The sequence below is a fragment of the Scomber scombrus genome, chromosome 11 (assembly GCF_963691925.1).
Source record: "Scomber scombrus chromosome 11, fScoSco1.1, whole genome shotgun sequence".
Lineage (NCBI taxonomy): Eukaryota > Metazoa > Chordata > Actinopteri > Scombriformes > Scombridae > Scomber > Scomber scombrus.
In genome coordinates, this window is record NC_084980.1 from 16,016,702 (window position 1) to 16,031,362 (window position 14,661).

Consider the following 14,661-nt stretch of genomic DNA (forward strand, 5'->3'; position numbering starts at 1 on the left):
TGATCTATCCTCTTTGTAGTAACCTGGGTAGAATGACCTCTGTCCTCTCTGTCTCCTGCAGGTGTGTGTCCTGTACCCAGTGTGGCGCCACCACTCCAGGCCTAAGGTGTGACTGGCAGAATAATTACACCCAATGTGCCCCCTGTGCCAGCCTTGCAACATGCCCCATCTGCCTGGTAGACTACAATGAAGGCACCGTTATCGTGCAGTGTCGCCAATGTGACAGGTATGCAGTGTTTCTACAAAACCTGTCAACAAAAGAGGCTTGCTAATTTTTTTAATATAATGGGCTCTCATCTAAACTTTTTCTTCTGTCTACAGATGGTTTCATGCCACTTGTCAGGGTCTCCATTCAGAAGAAGATGTAGAGAAAGCTGCAGAAAGCAGCTTTGATTGCACAATGTGCCGAACTTTCAAAACCACTAAAGGTGGGAGCACAGAGGTTACTCTGAATGTGTTTTTTCCAGTGTTTTTTGCGTGAATAGATTTAACGTGTGTGAATTGACATAACTTTAACATTTGATCCTCTTGTTCTCCTGTTTGTTTTTGTTGGCTTCTGTGTGTCCTATGCTGCAGTTGTGACCAAGGCCAGAGACGCCATTGAGCCTGTAGTCATGACACAGATTGTCACAAAGGCTAAAGAAATGGGTGAGCTTCACAGTTTCACAAATTGATGAAATGTAAATAACAGTCAATGAAATACTTTAGTCATGCCACTGGCGTGACTTCATGTTTTATTGACGAATAAACAATTTATTTTTTGACCAATACCTTTTTTTACAATCATATTTTTGCAGTTATATTCCTGTTAACTTCAGCTGTGCTTTATGTTTAGTGCTAATTGGCAAATGTTAGCATGCTAATACAGTACTAAGTACTAACTAAGATGGTGAAAATCATAAACAATATACCTGCTGACCCTCAACATGCACTATCATTGTAATTATGCTGGCACGCAGATATTACCATTTAGCGCATGTATGGCCTCATGAGCTACTAGAGCTACTAGAACAGCTGTAGACTCTTATTCTTGTTCTTTCTTAAAGATGGTTTTATTGCTCAATTAAGCTGTCATTTTGATTTGGTCTTTTCAGATCTGTCAAGGACCTATACCCAGGATGGTGTTTGTCTGACAGAGTCAGGGCTTTGCCAGCTCCAGAGCTTGTCTGCTACTGCGTCACGGCGGAGGAAATCCAAGCCGAAGCTGAAGCTGAAAATTATTAACCAGAACAGTGTGGCAGTGCTTCAGGCCCCTGTAGACCCTCTCTCAGAACACTCTCGTGATGAAGACATAGAGGACAACAGAGGTACTTGTCTTTTCACACAAGCTTCCTCTTTCATCTTTGACTGTTTATTGGCCTTCAGTATAATTGGGAATTGGACTATCAATATTGGCTTTTTTGGGTGTTTGTGTGTTTTTTCCCACCACCAATTTTTACTGCAGGCTGGGTTTTTTTCTGCCAGTTTGACTTATTTAATTCTGTAGCCCTCTGCTTTGATGTTTTCAACTTCATACAACTGCACAGTTCACTCTTCAAATGACTAAAACCTGATGCAATTTAGATACATTTGATAGTTATCTGTGCATTTAAAGAATGTGGCCTGAATTACAGATTTCTTTTAAATTGTTTTTGTATTTTTGTGCGTTTTCGTGTGTTTTGTATCTAGAGATATAAGTGATGTGGCAGATAGGTTTGGAAAAGATTTGGACAGCCTCTTTATCTGCAGCATGAACAAAATACAACAGAGTAAAATGTGGAACTTCTTACTACGCTCACTGATGCTTGCAGTGTGAATATTATTTAAGCCAGTTTTTATGTAATGTGTAGCACCACTGTGTGATTTGCTGACACGCTGTGCTGTGCTTTTACGACCACAATTCAGTGTTCTAATTATTAAAAAGCTGCCATATATTGAGCACAATTGTCTCAATTAAGGAAAGTATCAGCAATCATTTGGGCTTTATATAAAGGATACAGATCAATTGAAGAGAATACTGTGATCTGCTACTGTATGATCCAGCCCACTGGATCTGAATACCACTAATTAGTTGGTATTGACTTATCCACATCCAAAGTCCAGCTCTACCTTCTTCATGTGAGACATGAAAAAAGCTGTATCTGGTCATAAAAAAGAAAGAGCTTAAAAAAGAAAAAGTCACACCGGAAATAACAGCCCAATGAAATGGAACATAATTTCAATCAGGCTAATGTCCTTCCACTGAGTGAAGTTCAGATAGAATTGACCTTACCGCTGTGGTGAGGGAGAGGGGCCTGGCTGGGGTGTTCTCTGCCGCAGGGCTGTCACTCATCATCAATGCTCTCTCCCTCTTGCAGAGGCGGAGCTCCTAGATTGTGACGCAAAGTCTGACTCAAGCCTAGAGCGAGAGCCAGCAGAAGACGATTCCAAGGGGGCCGACGGCGGCAAGAAGAGGAAGAGGAAACCGTACCGGCCGGGTAGGGCACCTGATTGAAGGAGACAGCTCCTCTGAAGCGTAAAATGGTGCAGTACATGCCCGACGTTGTAGCTGTAGCTGTAGCTAAGCACTGCCATCTCAGGGCCTCTGATGTACAGAGGACTCTATCTAGTGTTTTGGAGCCTTCATGTTATATGCAGTGGACAACTGATTGAACAATACACCCAAAACTCAGCATTCCTCAAATCATATCACATCTTTGACTATAACTAATGTGGGGTTCATTATAGGTTCATGTATTGATTTTCTTATATTAATTTTGTTAGTAATAAATTAATAACTTTTCCTTTTAAGGAATTGGTGGTTTCATGGTGCGCCAGAGAAGCCGTCCAGGTCAAGGTCCAGGCAAGGCCAAACGATCCCTCTGCAGAAAGGATTCCTCTGGCTCTGTATCAGAGAATCATATTGGAAAAGACGATGGTCTGTATACCACTAAAAATGCACATAAATAATTCTGATAGATATTTCCCTATTATGTTTTGTACTTTATATTTACCGTTTTTGAAGACACAGCAAAACTCGATTATAATAAAAGTTTGTACTTTGTAGTAGGATGGACAGAGGCGCTGCCTGATACTCCTGTGGATGAGACACCTCCTGGACCAGAAGTTCAGGAAAAAATAAAGAAACGCTACAGAAAGAAGAAAACCAAACTGGAGGAAGCCTTTCCTGCATACCTGCAGGTCTGTCACCTTCTTTGATAGCATACATGCCCAGTAAACTAATAACGTTGTGTAAGAATGTAAATAAATAGATATATAATATTACACTTTGTCAGTGTATATTGATGTATCTCCAGTATCCAGTATAACTACAGATGCCCTAGTAGTTCAAAAATGTAACTGATTTAAGTAGAAAGCCTGTCCCTGTTTTGTAAATGTTGATCCAAAATAATCAGCTATAATAAACAGTTTTTCATGTGAGGGTTCGTTTGCCAACAAAGAAACCACATTTTTCTACCAGTGAATATTCATTTTAAGTATTGCATATTCTAAAATACACATTCATTCATAAGGGATAAACATTGCACTCGTTAAAATACCGTATTTCATCAGTTGATTTCATCAAATCTATTTTTGTTTTATTGTTATGCAAGCTTCACATTCATATGCACAGATTGTCTGGTCTTGTCATGCCATATCTTCATAAAATGTGTTTTATCTCACCCTTGGGAAGGGTGGGAATTCAAAGTACATTGCCTGGGAACCACTCACAGAACTTTGGTGCACGGTGCCCCTTCTGTGAGCTTTTTTGAAAGAGTGAGAGCCTGAAGGAACTCTCTGATCATGCTATTTAAATGGCTCCTGTCTGGGTTCTGAATTGATGTACAAAAGCTTAACTGGATATGACTTCAAGGCTCCTTATCTTAAGCCAGTATCTCAGTGTCACCTTGTATTGGCCAAAACATAGATATGTGATGTGCATTAAGCCACAGGCAGCTGTCAGTGCTGCTCTTTATCCCACCACAGTAGGGGGAAGAGGGAGGTGTTCGGGCTAATTTAAAGGTCCGACACAGTGAAGCACATTTCATTAATTATTGAAACAGCTACACGTTGGGCTTTTAATGTCTCTGTGCAGCAGGGAGCTGCAGTTACATGTCGTTGAGGATAGTAGATGACTTGTGGGTATAAGTGGTTGGGTAGGTAGGTGCTGACAAAAGTAAAGTCTGCAACAACATGACTGTTAGTTTCAGAGCTTCAGTTTCACTTCAGTCAGTTCCCATGAGCCTTCAATGTACGTCTAAATAATTTCGATGTGACATGGTGCATTTCCCAAGAATGATGTTAGGAAAGGTAAGCTGACAGTTCTTGAAGGAAAGTGTCAACACAGAGAAATGACCAGTGTTTTGTGTTGTCATGTTCAGGAGGCGTTCTTTGGAAAGGACCTACTGGACAAAAGCAAGCAGAGCAGGCAGCAGAGGGTGGAATCAGGCTTATTGGAAGAAGGGCAAAACCAAGTGGAGAGAAGGCACCCCACCACCAGCTTCCTGGACCCTTCATCAAATCCTCTGCTCAGCACCTCAACAGCATCCCTTCCTGTCAGACCAGCAGCGGCACGTACGTATACTATTACCTCAGTAGTCGAAAAGGGATGTAATGTTGGATTTATTCAAAGCAATGCATTGGACCAATTTATTTTTAGCAACCTAAACAATTCGATTACTGGAAGGGAATTGCTTCAGGAACTGTAAAATCCTGATACGAGGCTATCTTGAGTTTATTTTAATTTTGGAAGATAACAGGTTATTTTATTTTTCATTTTTGTGTCTTCACTCCATGTTACCTTTTGCAAACAGGTGAAATGAGTATTACCCTGGTTCACTGAAGACTTTCAAATAGTATTTCACATTCATACAACATTCATACTTGATTTTGAGACTACTGTCCCATCCACTTTACTGTTGCACCAAACACATAATTCCAAAATATTAGTTCTCATTTATATTTGTTTCCATTCTCTCTGCAAGCTCGCTTCTGTCTCGCCTGCCCCTCTTGCACTTTTTGTCTATTGCTCTCTTGATCTTTCTCATAATTTTACACGAGATGGCAATGCCCCTTTGTGCCGACCTGAATGACGACTTGTGCAGCCAGAAAACAAAATGCCAAATACCTGAAACAGAATGGTAACAGTATAGACTGGTGGACCCATTTCTAACATGGTTTGCTATGAATCCACATGTTTATATTTTGCCAAACATCTATTCATAGTAGACCACCTGCACTCCATTTAAGCAGATTTCTATGTGGGTAGAGATATAGTTCTTGAATATTAAGTTTGTATAACTTATTTTAGTCAGTAGTAAATAAAAGAAAAGGTTATTTTTACATCACAGCTGAAGTACATTTGATAATCTTGATAGATACCATCTTGTAACCAGTTCTGTGATTTTTGTATTTATTTTGATAAACAAGCATAGTATAGTATCATGAGTGGTACTTGACAGTGATGGAAAGGACAGATATTTGACTTGGACAATATCTTTGCTAGAGATCATTGCTTCCATTCCTAGTGCAATATTTGACTTAGAAACATGCATTAGGAAAAAACAGAAATGTGTGATTGCTTAGATTTTAACAGCAATGGGGAGATGGGCAGGGCAGTATTTTCACTTGTCGACTCCTTAGAAAGGAGCAGATTCTGCTGTTCAGAAAATAGTGTGTTGCGAATCTGAAAAACTGAGAAATAGCAAATAAACCATAGCATTTATAAGAATGAAAACCTGTAACCTCGGCAACTGTGACCCTCTGACAATAATGTAATTTTTAACTAAATATCTTTATAAAGAAAACTGAGTTTTCCTGCACTGGACAATAATTGTAATGTTATGGCCATAGAAAATCTTGAGTGGATAATCTGTGCAGGATAGAAGTATTCAATACATTTTTGCTCACATGTCAGTTGTACTTGGTTGTGCCATTCTTCAGTGAGGAGAATTCAGAGACTGAAGATTCAAAATGTTAATTATTTATTTTTACTGACCCACAGTTATCTAATTTTACCTCAATCAAAAACTAGAAAATGGTGCCAAATTGGTCGCACTTTAGAGCCCTGGTTCATATCTTCAGCAGTAAGTCAGTCACAGTCAGTGTATGTCCCGATCACACTGTTTTTTACTTTGTTGCTATGCAACCACTGTATTACCTGTCCTTAGTCTAACCGTTGTGAAGTAAATTCACAGATCTTTTTTTTTTAATAATTTTTTTTTTTTTTAGATAGTTATCTACAGTTGGCATAGCTCCATGCATCCAGCAACAGCTACTACTCGTTTGCTATCCGTAATTGCCTCCACTAGTTATCGTCAGCACCACAACAGGCTTGCCTCTCAATTCAGTTGGACAATGTGAAAAAACGCAAACAACATTGGGTGCTTTTCTGTTCTGAGTTGGAAGTTTTTTCTTTTAGCTTTTTCAGGGGCCAGTCAATTCAACTGTTGTTTACAAATTTTACATCTGGCTACTAAATAGATGGTTCCAAGTCCCACCTCATGTCCATTCAACATCACCATCAATTATGGTTTGTGACTCTTTGGTTTTCTTTCTTTTTTGTTTCTTCCTTTTTTCCCATTTACAGAGACGTCTGAGGAACCATTAGTTGATCTATCTGATGTTCTGAACACTGATGCAGACATCTTGGGAATGCTCGGAAAGCCAAGCAGTGACTCTGGTGCGTCATATATTTCACAGATGGTCACAGCTACAAGAATTTATTCACCTAGCTGTGGATTTACTAAATCTTTTCTTCCCAGTTCAGAAATTTCCTCAGACAGCAAATTTATTTTACTTTCACCGCTTGGAAGATTTATTTAATGTCACATTCTTGAACAATACTTTGTTGTTCATCTTTGGTTTTTTTTGTTTGCATTGTCCAAAGCGTGTTGTGCTTGTTCTGTCTTCACTATTTTTTCACTCATTTTATCTGGTTTTGGGTTCTTGTAGGTCTTGATTTTTGCCCCTTCCAGGTTGACAGCTCACCTCCTCCTTTTGGTAAGGGTGCTATGGCCTACTAATCCCCTTGCTTTAGTGCATTCTTCCTCTCTTACAGTGTGTGTCTATTTGAGTGTGCATGTATACAAGCTGCTTCATACTTTTCTCAACCATTTCAGATTGTTGTAACACTCACACTGTGTAGTGCTTACCTAACCCAGTGCACAGTATTCACTGAAATGTCTTTGGTGTGTCAATCTTTGTTTTTGAGCCTTGTAAACCCTTTTACACGTGATATTTTTTGAAGAAAAAAGTGAACAAATCCATACCCACATAATCAGGAGAGGTCTTCAAGATAAGACTGAAACAAATCATCAAGGACAGCCTGGCATTCATGAAATGAGCAGTTTAGAACTAAGCAATTTTCAGGACAAGAGGTCTTGGCAAACGTCCTTCCAGTTCCTGAAGACAGTGAAGGTCTTCTTTTCTAAGTCCTGTGGCTGGGTAACAAAAAGCTCTGCAGTACATGCCCTTCGTTTATTGTAACTGCTAGTTTCTTCAGCTTCAATGCTGTATGGGCTAATATGATTTTACTCTAATGCAGATCTTTTGGTTGTAGTAATGGTTGCTACCAACCTGATGTCAATAAAAAATGTTCTTGTCAAAGACAATGGAAAATAAAGTATATACTACAATAGTATGGAACAGTTGTTTGTAATTATAGTCGTGTAGTTAAGCAAACTACATTAGACATTAACAACAAAAATAAAATCCAACATAATGCAGGTTTGATCAGTAATGTAATAACGAGATAATTGTGCCTTATCCAGAAGTAAGATATCTCATTCATGCTTCTGCTACTAAGTGTGATGGCCTTGCCTCGCTTGTAAGTTGCTTTGTATTAAAGCATCTGTCAAATGACATAATATAAATGTAAAATGTACTCAGAGAACCAGGATTACACAAGTAACCTAAAGATGGATTGGATTATTGATTTATAATGTGACAAAGGTTTTATATAGTTCTTCTCAACATGGTTAATAGTTGTTTATGAAGAAGGAACAATATAATTGGTAGGTTAGAGCAATATTTTGCAACACAAACTTTCAAGTGTTTGTGCTTCTTTACAGAGAATTAGTATGACTTGTCTGTCTTTTCACAGTTCCCAAAACACTCCTTTTACACAACACAGGAACCCCAAGGAGCTGTAATCATATACTGTCCAGTTTTGATTGCATTCCACAGGCTCTTAAGACAATATACATGTTCTCACTTCAAGTCTATATTTATGATCACATTCTTGGTTGAGTTTTTTTGTTGGTTGCTCTCTGTGTGTGTGCATGCATGTTAAGATTTGTTTTTGTATGTCTGTATGTGTTTCCACAGCTGGTCTGGACATTGGGCCCCTGGCAGACAATTCCCTGATGGCGACCCAGTCTCAGGCTGGCCAGAGGACACCTCGAACCCTCCCAGAGGAACCCCTGGACGGTATTCTCAGCCCAGAGCTAGACAAGATGGTCACTGATGGTCAGTGTGGGAGACTTGATATCCGTTGTTGTCATGAAGATACTTGCAGTTGTTTTACACTATTATTTTAAAACCTCATACAAGACAAATAATCTGTTTTTTTTTCTTATTCTTTCCTTGTTTCAGAATCAATTCTCAGCAAACTCTACAAAATTCCAGGTTTGTAATTTATTCCTGTCTTGGATACATTTTTATCTATGCTCATTATGACAAGTGAATTCCTAATGCAGTGTCGTTACAGCAATAACAATAATAAAACTTTTGAAATGGTCACTCCTTTTTTTGCTAACTTTTTTGCTCATTCTTGAGTGCCCATTTCACTTATTGCCATATCATTTTGAAAAACAAAACAGAATTTGGCATCAGTCTAGAGCACATGGGTAATGAATTCTGAAATTTTAACGTGTTCATACTCTTACCTTAATGGGTATTATATATACACATACATACATTATGCTGTTACAGAGCTGGAGGGCAAGGATGTGGAGGATCTCTTTACAGCAGTCCTTAGCCCCAGCACAAGCCAACCACCTCCACCACCACAGGTGCCTCATCCCCAGGGTCCAGGGTCCCTCCCTGCCACACCTGGCACTAGTATGCCTCACCCCAACACAGGTAAATCATTAGTCACTTTGTCATGTGTGGGCTGGGCTTCTGTTGTTTTGGAAAATCCATGCATCTAACGCAGTGTAAAATGTTGTGTGTAGGGAATCCCATGTTTCCAAGGATGCCAGTGATCAATGGTATGATGGGACCAAACCAACGCTTCCCTGCAAATCCAGGAGCAGGGCCCTGCATCCCAGAAAATTTCCCCCCCCTTAACCGTATGCCTTTCACTGACAATCCAAGGTAATGTACTGCTACCTTATTGTAAACTATTATATATTGCAAGATTAATTTTCTTTTTCTTTTTTTAAATCTATATAACCAGAGCGTGGTGATTAAAGAATATTTCAAGAGTAGTTGTCCTTTGTTGTTACAGGGATAGGAAGTTTAATCAGATGCCTAGAGAGGCAGTTGGTCCATGGCCCTCCCCTGCCCATGGCCCTGGCCCTACACCCCCTGGATCTCTGCCTGAGGGGGAAACTGAAGCCATGTCAAATGCCCAAAGGAGTACACTCAAGTGGGAGAAGGAAGAAACACTTGGAGAGCTAGCCACTGTAGCGCCTGTCCTGTATACCAATGTCAATTTCCCTAACCTCAAAGAAGAATACCCAGGTTGGCAAATGTCTCTAAAGCTTAAAACATGACTTCCCTTTGTCCACATTTGTGGTGTTTGTGATTTTGTTCTCATTTTTATTTCTGCTTATCTCTTTTGGTTGTAGCCACTGCACTGTCTCACATTCACACAGTTGAAAGAATACCTAGTATGCTCTGTAAGACTGTTTGAATGACAACTCCTTTTATTCTTCCAACAGATTGGTCTACCAGAGTAAAGCAAATTGCAAAACTTTGGAGGAAAGCTAGTTCACAAGACAGGGCCCCATATGTGGTAAGATCACTCATATTTTTGAATTTGCCAGTTTCTTTAAATATCTCAAAACCTAAACACTTTGAAGCATGCCAGACATCAAACTGTCACTACTAGTCACACCAACATATTAGTATGCAGAACGCAGACTCCTGTATCGCATCTGGCCTCTTGCCTCTTGCCAATGCAATTTGAAATCCGGCCATTCACAGATGAACTAATTAACATAGGAAGCCCTGATCAGTGTTAGAACTCACTATGGTCTCAGTAATTAAGTTCACTAGAAGTAATTTTATCTTGTAGAGGCCAGTTTCAAATACCTAGTCTTGATTAAAAAATGTATCTTGCATTTGCCACTGGTTACATGTTTACGGTTCTCTTTAATAGTGATTTCTTTCAATATCTCACTTAAACTTTACAGTTATGGTCAGACATGTACTTTTGCCTCAGGAAATAACTGCATGTGATTTACAGTAAATGAGTCCAATAGGGAATCCAGAATATAGAGGGAACAAAAAACCAATGTGTTTGGGTATAAAGTGTGAGTTTAAATAGCAATCCAGCAGCATAGAATACCTATTCTATGACAAATGTCATTGTTATAGGGCCTACCCAATCAAAATAAAATATAAAATTTAAAATCAAACTGAAAGCCATGATATCTATGATAAACACTATGTGTCAGTTGTAGGTTTCACTCTACCACCACTTTGATTTGCTAGACCTTCTTTTGGGTTGTTTAATTAGGTTGTTAATGCTGGTTGATCCTCACCCTGCATATATGTAGGTAATATGGAGGCAATAACATTTTATTTTTTATTTTTTTATCATGCAGTTTTCAGCACAAATATGGGCTCTAATGACATTTAATGAAAGCTGTAAATCATTTTGAGATATTGTGAGATATTGCAACAAATGCTATGTAAGAGAATTTAATGTTACATACACAGTTTTGGATTAGTATAAGTGAGATTTCTCAATTAAGAACTCTCCCTGTTTACTCTGAGAGTTACAGTTGCACAGGTAACTTATTTTTATTTATTTATTTTTTGGCATCTTTTGTTTGATGAAGTATGTATGTCTGATCTGTTTTGCCTTGACATTGTGATTGATTTACTCTTTAGCAAAAGGCAAGAGATAACCGAGCTGCCCTGCGCATCAACAAAGTCCAGATGTCAAATGAGACCGTGAAGAGGCAACATCCACAGCAACAGCCCCCTGAGGTGTTTGATCCCAACATACCACTAGACACAGAACTGCTGTTTAAAGACCCTTTGAAACCAAAAGAGTCAGAGCATGAACAAGAGTGGAAGTTTAGACAGGTAAGAGTGTATGCAATGAAGTCAGGGAATGCAGCGGCAGGTCCACTTTATATTAAGACAGCTAACAGGAGGTTTAGTAAAAGCTCCCTAAACAACTGCACTATCCTCCACGTTAACCCTGATGACATTGGTGGTTAGTAGGTCCAGTTCATTTTTGGCATGAGACTGATACTTTCTGCATCCTTTTTGACATCTAATCCCACTTTTCACTCTACCCTTCCAACAGCAAATGAGGCAGAAGAGTAAACAGCAAGCCAAAATTGAAGCCACTCAGAAATTGGAGCAAGTTAAGAATGAGCAACTCCAGCAACAGCAGCAGCAGCAGACCAACTGCCAATCAGATGGAGATGGCAACAACAGTGGTAACCAGAGCCCAGCCTCGCAGCCTAGCAATGGCAGCATGTCCCCAATGCAGCAACTCAACTCTAAAGATGGATTTACCAGGCCGCCGCTACCAGGGACACCCACCCTGGGCCCTCCAGAGGATGTGTTCTTACGGCCCCCTCCTCCTCCTCCATCTGGGCCTTCCTCTCAACCTCAGTCCCCACAGGTATTCTCACCAGGCTCCTCTGGTTCCAGACCTTCTTCTCCATGGGACCCATATGCCAAGATGGTTGGGACCCCAAGACCACCATCTCTTGGGCCAAATGCATGTCGTAGAATGCCTATGGAATCTGGTAAATCCCCCACCTCCTTGATGGAACAGCAGGACAAAGGGAGGCCTTCTCCTGCTCATGAAACGTTTGGCTCTCCAACATCCATGAGCAGTGACCCTTATGCCAAACCTCCTGACACCCCAAGACCAGCTGGGGATATGGATCCTTTCCTGAAGCCAATGGGTCCCCCCAGAGCAAGTCAGGCTGCTCAAGGAAGGCCCCCAATGGGTTCTCCAGGCAGAGATTCATACTCCAGGCCAATGATAAGAAATGAGGCCTATCAGCGCATGGCCCAGAACAGGATGATATTGTCTGACCCTTACTCAAGGCCTTTACTAACACCAATTCCTGGAAGTAATGAGTCTGGCTCGGTCCCTCTGTTCAAAACACCTATGCCCCCTCCTCAGGCTCAGGATCCCTTCAATCGACCAAGTCAACATCCTACTGACAGGTTCTCCCAGAATCAGCAGGCTGACCCCTATGCACAGCCCCCACATACCCCAAGACCATCTGGAAATGACAACTTCACCAGTCCTCCTAGAATGGTCCAACATCAGCCTCAAACACACTCATTTGCTCAGCCAGGACCAATGACTCAAATGTCTAGAAATCCTTACGCTCATGCGCCTTCCACTCCAAGGCCCGACCACTTCACATATGACCCATTTGCTCAACCATCTGGTCCCAACAAGGCAGTTACTGACCTGTTCTGTCAGTCTCCAGGTAACCCTAGAGCCATCAATGAACCCGGTGCTCAACCTCGCCAATTTTTTGAGCCCTATGCCCGACCTCCTGGCACCCCACGTCCACATGACAACTATGGTCAACCAAATACCCCTAGCCCATCCTCAGACCCTTACTCACAGGCTCCATCTACTCCTCGCCCTAGTGGGATGAACCAATTTTCTCATCAGACGCACCCTGCACAGCGGATGTCACCTTCCCACTCAGTGGACCCTTACGCTCAACCGCCGGGTACTCCACGGCCCTCTGTGGCAGATAGGTTTTCCAAGTCACCAGGTAGCCAGAGGGGGCCAATTGAGCCATTTACTAGTACACCCGGTACATCAAGGCCAGGGGGTAGTGATATGTTTTCCCAGCCTGGGACCCCCAGACCAATGCTTAATGACCCCTACGCCCAGCCTCCAGGGACCCCACGGCCTGGCCCTGATGGGCTCAACAGACAGGGGCCAAGGCCAGGACCAATGGGAAACCAGGACCCCTTCTCCTCACCTCAAGGCAGACTTCATGAGCCATTCCCTCATCCAGGCGCACAAACACCAAAACATCATAATATGCCAGAAGATGGATTTACTCAGTCGCCCTCCAGAAGACCCAATCAGACACCCAGCCATGACCCATTTGAACAAGCCCCCATGACTCCACGTCCACAGTCAACAGAGAAAATGGAAATTAAAGATCAGTCAAGTATGGGTAACAATGGAATTCCCCCTCAAGACCTGGGCCAATTGTCTAACAACCCACAAATGCCTGGTGTGTCCTCTGAGCCTCAGGGAGTTGCTGTTGCTGAGAGCGAGGAAAGACTCAGACAGGTACATGAATACTGTTGTTTATGTTCTATAATCTCTTAATTCATAAATTACTGTTGAAACTGTATTTGTGCAGTGGTGCACTGCTTTTTTAGTCACAACAATATATTGAAAGATTTTTTTAAAAACCCGGTTCATATTTTTGTAGTTTGATCGTTATTGCTATCAGATGTCAAAGCATTCGTTGGAAATTCAACAAGCAAGGAACACAATTGGTCAGATGGTCACACAGGCTGTAAACAAACCACCATTTTAGCCATATTATGTAGAATCCCTCATTCTGTAGAACAGGTGAAAGGTGAACCAGAAACTCAAATGGACGCTTACAACCGTTAGATTTGATAATAATCTTATGTTTTCCTTCATTTTATTTTCTAAAAAAAATTCCTGTTACGTTGTACGTTTTATTCCTTTCTAGCAATGGTAACACATTCCTAGATCACAGAAATGTTAGTGTGCTTAATGTTTACATTACTGATAGAAATGATGACTAAAAAATAGCGCAAGCTGCAAAGAAACTGAGCTTTACTTTAATTCCTAATATTCACCCATATTCAATAAAGATATGGGTTACCTTTTTGTAACTATATCTTAATATTTGATATTGATAAATATATACAACTAATTACATGAAAACAGATTAAGATCGTATTCCTATCTTTAACGTCTTGAATTTTATTGTATGTGTTGTCAACTATGCAGTAGTACGTCAGTACATGTGAGATAAAGGAAATAAAAATGGGTGTACTTGTGTGCATTTGCAGAATTGAAAATATCATTGGCAGTAAAATAAATTGACCTTATACATGTAGAATTAATAGCCTGGAATTAACGGAACAGCTCAAAATGCAGCACTATTGTAAGCTATAGGTGGAGCATTAAAAAAGTTTACATTTCTGTAATCTTGTGTTTTTAGCGACAACGAATCAGAGAACTAATCCTGAAGCAGCAGCAACAGAGGATTGCCATTCGACAGGAGAGGGGCCCTCAGGAACCTGTTGGTAACATGACTCCTGGAACACCACGACCCTGGCCTCAGGAGGGCCCTGGGCAACAGGGGGAAATGTTCAGCCGGCCTCCCCCACCTTATCCTGGACAAGGACCCATGAGAGGGCCAATGAGGTTTCCTGGACCTTTTCCAGGGGATCAGCGTGTCCCTTTCCCTAATGAGGGACAAATCCCCCGGGGCCCACATCCTGGGGATCCTAATTTGAGACATCAGGGACCAAGGTTTG

At 40.9% G+C, this 14,661-nt stretch overlaps 1 protein-coding gene across 14 annotated transcripts in view; it reads left to right on the forward strand.

Annotated features, from left to right (window-relative positions):
* kmt2cb (lysine (K)-specific methyltransferase 2Cb) overlaps positions 1 to 14,661 on the forward strand; it is an 86,706-nt gene that overhangs the window by 53,174 nt on the left and 18,871 nt on the right. For 6 of the 14 annotated variants that reach the window (XM_062429773.1, XM_062429778.1, XM_062429777.1 and 3 more), the window contains exons 20-38: positions 62 to 226; positions 322 to 428; positions 577 to 648; positions 1,095 to 1,307; positions 2,337 to 2,456; positions 2,771 to 2,896; positions 3,026 to 3,159; positions 4,341 to 4,533; positions 6,548 to 6,640; positions 6,913 to 6,960; positions 8,287 to 8,427; positions 8,554 to 8,586; positions 8,893 to 9,042; positions 9,135 to 9,276; positions 9,410 to 9,645; positions 9,846 to 9,919; positions 11,023 to 11,220; positions 11,447 to 13,429; positions 14,343 to 14,656. In XM_062429773.1, coding sequence (XP_062285757.1) covers positions 62 to 226; positions 322 to 428; positions 577 to 648; positions 1,095 to 1,307; positions 2,337 to 2,456; positions 2,771 to 2,896; positions 3,026 to 3,159; positions 4,341 to 4,533; positions 6,548 to 6,640; positions 6,913 to 6,960; positions 8,287 to 8,427; positions 8,554 to 8,586; positions 8,893 to 9,042; positions 9,135 to 9,276; positions 9,410 to 9,645; positions 9,846 to 9,919; positions 11,023 to 11,220; positions 11,447 to 13,429; positions 14,343 to 14,656 — 4,542 coding nt within the window. The remainder of the gene's footprint in view (positions 1 to 61; positions 227 to 321; positions 429 to 576; positions 649 to 1,094; positions 1,308 to 2,336; positions 2,457 to 2,770; positions 2,897 to 3,025; positions 3,160 to 4,340; positions 4,534 to 6,547; positions 6,641 to 6,912; positions 6,961 to 8,286; positions 8,428 to 8,553; positions 8,587 to 8,892; positions 9,043 to 9,134; positions 9,277 to 9,409; positions 9,646 to 9,845; positions 9,920 to 11,022; positions 11,221 to 11,446; positions 13,430 to 14,342; positions 14,657 to 14,661) is intronic. The other 8 variants (XM_062429782.1, XM_062429786.1, XM_062429787.1 and 5 more) reach the window with 5 other exon arrangements.